Source organism: Elephas maximus, chromosome 1 (assembly GCF_024166365.1).
Source record: "Elephas maximus indicus isolate mEleMax1 chromosome 1, mEleMax1 primary haplotype, whole genome shotgun sequence".
Lineage (NCBI taxonomy): Eukaryota > Metazoa > Chordata > Mammalia > Proboscidea > Elephantidae > Elephas > Elephas maximus.
In genome coordinates this window covers 205,858,803-205,864,802 of record NC_064819.1, presented here as the reverse complement: position 1 = coordinate 205,864,802, position 6,000 = coordinate 205,858,803, and the positions used below count along the sequence as shown (strand labels likewise).

Sequence of the window (6,000 nt, the reverse complement as noted above, 5' to 3'; positions counted from 1 at the left end):
ACGGCTGGAGGTTCGAGTCCACTCAATGGTGCCTCAAAAGAAAGGCCTGGCAATCTACTTCTGAAAAATCAGCCACTAAAAACCCTATGGAGCACACAGTTCTGCTGTGACACTAATGGGGTCACCATGAGTTTGAGTTGACTTGACAGCAACTGGTTTATTATGTTGCATTCAGGCTGGAAATTTTAGCTACTTTTGAGCAATTACAGGTGTTCTCACTAATGCTCAGAGAAGGGTTCACTGGTGATGCCAGTCCCTGACACAAGTCTGAATGCTCCTGGAAGGTCTAGGTTTTTTCATACGGCAAGTATCTTATACAACATCTGACACATAGTCGATTTTCAATAATATTTGTTGAATAGAAACTTCACTGCTCACACAGGCTTGGCCTATTGACAACGTTTCAGATAGGTTCCCACTGCACATTTGAAAGGCATGGCTGACCTTTGGGATAGCACTGGGGTCTCACTTTTGATTTTTATTTTATGATCTAGAACGGCCACAAATGGGAAGGTGGCTTTGCATTTGGACATGAGGAGACTTTAAGCAATCAATGGGATTCTGAGTGCAAATCTTAGAAAAATGAAAACAGGGAAAATATATAAAGACACAAAGGTGCTTCTGGGAAACATGGGTTGTGCTCTTTTTCTTGATTTCCAGAAAGACGTAGGACACTCAGTTGTCCTGACTGTACAGTCCTATTATTCTTGGTAGCCTCCAATCCTGAAATGCAAAACCGTATTTTTTTGCAAAAAAATCTTGAAATGAGTTTGCTATGTTTTCACAACCCAAAACATCGTACCTCATTCTCATTCATATACGAGTTTGACAAATTTGAGTCAGAAAAATATCAGCACTTAGGGGAAACGTGAAGCCTAAGGGTGGGATTAACTGGCATGCGATGTCTTCATGAATATGGGCTATTTCTGCAGCTCCTGTAGCACAAGGGAAACGTGTCACCTAGACCATATTTGCATCTGTGCTCTTTCTCTGAAAGTTTCCTCTCCCCAGCAGTGGGTCTTTTTTATTGAAACAGATTGCTTAGTTGATAATACGTTACATGGTGAGAATCAGTATGTTTTCATATTGTGATATTTTTAAGAAATTATCTTTATTTTTAATTGTTCATCTAGGCATGCCAATGAATATTTAGGCCACATTTTGAGCAAAACTCACAAGGTGGTTTTTTTCAAACCTCATATGTATACAGAGAACAACACAATTTTAAGAGTTTGCTTAAAAGAACAAAGCATGAGAAATACAGTGAGATACAAGCTCATAACCAAATCCAAATCAGTGAACAGATCTGGTTCAACATGAGAAGAGGTTACTAAAAACAAGACTGTGTTTTACAGGAAGCACTGTCTGAAGATAAGGTTGCAGGATGCTCTCCAAGTCCCTTTGTGGGAAGCCTTAAGCAGGTAGAAACAGAGCCTGATTTTTGCTTAGCCTAGCAGGCAGTAATGGGTAGGCCAACTTTTCATGAATAAGGTTCTGACTATTCACTGCTGGTGTTAAAAGGAAAACCAGCTTTGCCTATCAGGCCTGGCAGTGATAATAAATTCTCTCTCTCTTAATTCAATTTTAACTTTAACAACAAACAGCCCTTTGATTCCTTTCTTCTCTAGCAATAAAAGAGTTAAACTTGTTAAGTCAACTATTAATGGTTCATGGACTAGGAGAAGAAAACTTGTAAAGAGGAAATCCATAGATAATTCAATAATGGTGTTTTAACTAGTAATTGGACTCCCTCTGCCTAAATATTTGCAAGAGAGCCGCTAGTAGGCAAAAAAAGTTTTCCCAACCTTTTTGTTCTTTTGCCAAAGAATGAGGAGCACAGGAAGTTTCTAAATGATTGAATGAAGGAGACAGATGCATTAATTCATGCACTGTGTCTCCTCTTGCTTCAGATATTTATTGTACTAGTAGCTACTTCATACACTTGACCACAGGATATTTGGTACTTTTCTCTGTGAGCCCTTCCTCAAGACCTAATTGTAACATAAACGCTTTTGCCCTATAAACTTGGAACTACTAATAACATCTCCAATATTATTTATTAAATTATAACATAATTATAACAAGATCCATTTTCTAAACTCAAGGTAGAGGCCTCATTGGCTAAATCAGTATCTTCGCTCCTATCTATTTTATCGTCTGCAGTGATTGCTTTCCTTGATTTGATCACGGACATGAAAAACAGACTACTCAAAAGCCCTCTTTACATCATCACACCACAGAAAGAGAGGCTTGGAAGTAGGAATACATCCAACATATTCTCTTTTGGGGCCTCACCAAGCTGAGAGCTTCAGAGCATTAAAGTGAATATAAAAATATGTGTCAGTTTATAGTTAGTGCAGAAAAAAAACCAAAGTACTAAGTTTTCACAATTTCTTTTCTTACCCATATCAATAATTTCAACTTATCATCCACCCATTTCATTAGGTTTTCACAACATTCTTCAGCACCATCGGACACTCTCTTCTACTTTAATGAAAATATAACCAACTTTCCAAAATTTCCCCTAAGCCTTAACTCTGCTAACCTCAGTCTCTCTACAGGAACTTATTACAATCCAGTCAAGTTTCTAACATTTCATTTGTATGTGAGGAGGAAAACAAACAAATACAACAGTTGCACTACAGGAATGAGATTTAGCTGTCATTCCGTTGTGCGTGAGAAACAGCTTGGTAGTGGCAGAAATTCTGTATCACATTATCTGAGGGAAGACAAAAGGGGCATTACCAAATTTCATCTAACGTTAGTTATGTTAAGAACTTCTAAAGAAAGGACTCAGTGCACAGAGCTTAGGACACTAGAGAACGCTGTAATCAATTGATTTTATGGTCAAGTCTCTGCAGAAAAAAATGGCCATAAATTCCAAGGTGACTATGCTAACTAGAACCATAATTAACCACAACGACCTGCCAGGAAGGTAAAGTCTTTTGAAAACCAAAATATTTTCTTTACTTAAATAATGTTAACTTTAGCTAGACTTCAGAGGAAATTAAGAAAAAAAGAAAAATCCAGTTACGATTAACACCAAAGAAATGCACGCCAATCCTAAACCAAAGAGACTTTGGTACTATAGCCATAACAGACAATATGTGGTATGGGAGCCAGGAATTTTCTGATGGTTGAATGACAGGGTCATAGAAGGTTTTTGAGACCCACTATGTTTCCTGTGAGGCTGACTCACTGCCATGTTCCATAACAAGAGTCCCATAAACACAAGCTTATCAGCTGTCTCGTTAAAATAGAGTGTGCAACATTGCTGCGTTGAAAAGTGACTTCCGTCTTGCTGAAGGGTTTCATGAATCTGAGGAAACGATGCTTGCTGCCATAGATGAAACACTATGGTCTCAAGCGGAATGCCTGTGAAGTTTCCAAAATATTTCCTCAAAGACTTGATTCAGTTTTGGTTTGTGACCTTAGCTGGAAAGCATAAAGATGGACGTGGGAAGGCAGTTCAGAAAGACATCTGTAAGGATTTAAGTTGGGCAGCTTTCAGAAGATGAAAGATGTTTAAAGTTAAGGCCTTTATCTGCAAACAACAGTATATTAATAAACTCTATATACCATATTTACAAATGCATTCTCTTGTATTAAAACTAACAGTATTTTGTTCACAGTGCCATTGTTTACAGGTAGCAATCCCATAATACTCATGTATTTTGGCATGGGAATCAGTAGCGCTTGGTATTTACAGAAAATGTACATGGGTGAATATACACATGCCACCGAATCTGAGTTAGCCATAAAAGACAGATTGGCTGACGGTGCAAAGGAATGAACACTACAGCACCTTCCCCTCAATCCGATAGGAAACGTGGATTCTGAAATTGAGAAGATGCCACATCTCTGACCCAAAGTGGCATCAAGTCAGTAACAAACAATGATCCCCTTGTTCCTTTTGGGTACATTGAGTAATCTTAGTCCAGAGTCTTAGATCCATTGTCTAGTGCATAAAATATAAAAGTTAAAAAGACTTATTATTATTTTTATAATAATAATTATTATTAAAATATAAAGTACTTTCTCACGCTCTCACTTGTGCTCTTGCACTTAAGACCAATATGTTCGGAGTTCCAAATATGCTGGTGTTGTGTCATGCAGCTCAGCAGTCAGATGACACACGGAAAATGCTCTGGACTTTGTATGCCTGTCACACTGTGTGACCCAGGGCCTGTGGGGGACATGGCAGAAGCACCTCGTTCTTACTCCCCAGTCTTCTCCTTGGATCGGCAACCTGCCTCTGGAATCAGCTCCCACATTACTGAATGGAGTTGCTCGTTTCGGCAGCTAATGCTGAGGTGACAAATGGCTTCTGTACACTTGGAAACAGGAGGGGAGGCAGGTAAATAGGAGGGTGGCATTCAGAAGAGGCCAAGAACAAAACCCAGAGAGTGGCTGGGTTCGTTGGCGAGAACCTCTCAGGGCTTCTGCACCCTCTCGGAGGCCTCTGCTCAGGGAGGTTCTCTAGGGCTCAGAGCAGGGCATGGGGCCTATGGGGCATCGGCATCCAGGCCAGTATGTGCCTCCTTCTCGGTTCCCGGGCCTCCGTGCTCCGGGCTGCTGCCGCTGCTGCTCCTGGGCTGCTTGTGCAACAGGCTCTTCCACTGGGCTTTGTTGTGCGCCAGATGGCTCAGCATGTTCTCAGACAGTGGGCTGTTTCCTGTGAAACGGGCCCATTCCCGGAAGAGTGGCTCCACGATGTAGGTCATGAAACCTGGGAGAAGAGCAAGGTGAAACGCATCACCATAAGGACAAGAAAAACAACTGCTTTCCTTAAACACGATTGGGGCCCTACTGTCTGCTCTCCCCAGGGATATGAAGGCAAACAAGATGTGGTCATTGCCCAGAGTCTGGGAGCATAAGATGTGTTCCTGTGGGCTTGTCATTTCACCTCTATGCATCTCAGTTTCCTCATTTGTAAAAAAAAAAAAAAAAAAAAGCTGAGAGGACCAAATCCATAGAAGCTTCAACAGTTAAACTCTCAAATACTAACTCAAAGGTTGGCAGTTCAAACCCACCCAGTGGCTACTCCATTGGAGAAAGACCTGGCTATCTGCTCTTGGTAAAGATTAAACCAAACCAAAACCTGTTACTGTGGAGTTGACTCAGATTCATACTGACCCTATAGGACAGTGTAGAAGTGCCCCGTAGAGTTTTCTAGGCTGTGATCGATTCGACGACACTGGGTTTTGGGTTTAATCTTTACAGAAGCAGACAGTCACATCTTTCCACCATGAATGCCTTGTGGCTTCCAACCGCCAAGCCTTTGTTAGTAGTACTGCGCTTAACCACTGGACCACCAGGGCTACTTTGGTAAAGATTACAGTTTAGGAAACCCTGTGGGACAGCTCTACTCTGTCACACGAAGTCACTGAGTCAAAATCGACTTGTCAGCACCTAACAGCAGCAACAACCAAACCCATAGGGTTGTTAAAAACAAAAACAACAAGCCTGGTTGCTGTCAAGCAGATTTCAACTCATAGCAACCCGGTAGGACAGAATAGAACTGCCAATAGTGTTTCCAAGGTGCAGCTGGTGGATTTGAACTGCCGATCTTTTGGTTAACAAGCCTGAGCCACCAGGGGTCCATAGGGCTATTAGGATAATTAAATGACAAATGCTTAGAAAGCTCCTGGCAGGTAGTAAACAATAGATACTGGCTATTATTATTTGTGGAAACCCTGGTGGCTTAGTGGTTAAGCACTACAGCTGCTAACCAAGAGGTCAGCAGTTCGAATCTGCCAGGTGCTCCTTGGAAACCCTACGGGGCAGTTCTACTCTGTCCTATAGGGTCACTATGAGTCAGTATTGACTCGATGGCAGTGGGTTTTGGGTTTTGTATTATTATTTCTAGGAGGAGAAAGACATAAACAAAAAAGAAAAGAAAAAAAGAAAAGCCTGCGTTGGCACTAAGGAGTATGGGTAGAAGGAGGGAGCGGAGGGCAAAAGACTTCAGGAAGGAATCTCCTATAGGATATTTTTTCA

General features: G+C 41.2%; 1 protein-coding gene across 3 annotated transcripts in view; it reads right to left on the bottom strand.

Moving 5' to 3' along the window:
- Nucleotides 1-1,138: 1,138 nt before the first annotated feature.
- PDE7B (phosphodiesterase 7B) overlaps nucleotides 1,139-6,000 on the bottom strand; it is a 377,838-nt gene continuing 372,976 nt past the window's right edge. For all 3 annotated transcript variants that reach the window (XM_049901729.1, XM_049901739.1, XM_049901719.1), the window contains one exon: nucleotides 1,139-4,729. In XM_049901729.1, coding sequence (XP_049757686.1) covers nucleotides 4,506-4,729 — 224 coding nt within the window. In that variant the 3' untranslated portion in view covers nucleotides 1,139-4,505. The remainder of the gene's footprint in view (nucleotides 4,730-6,000) is intronic.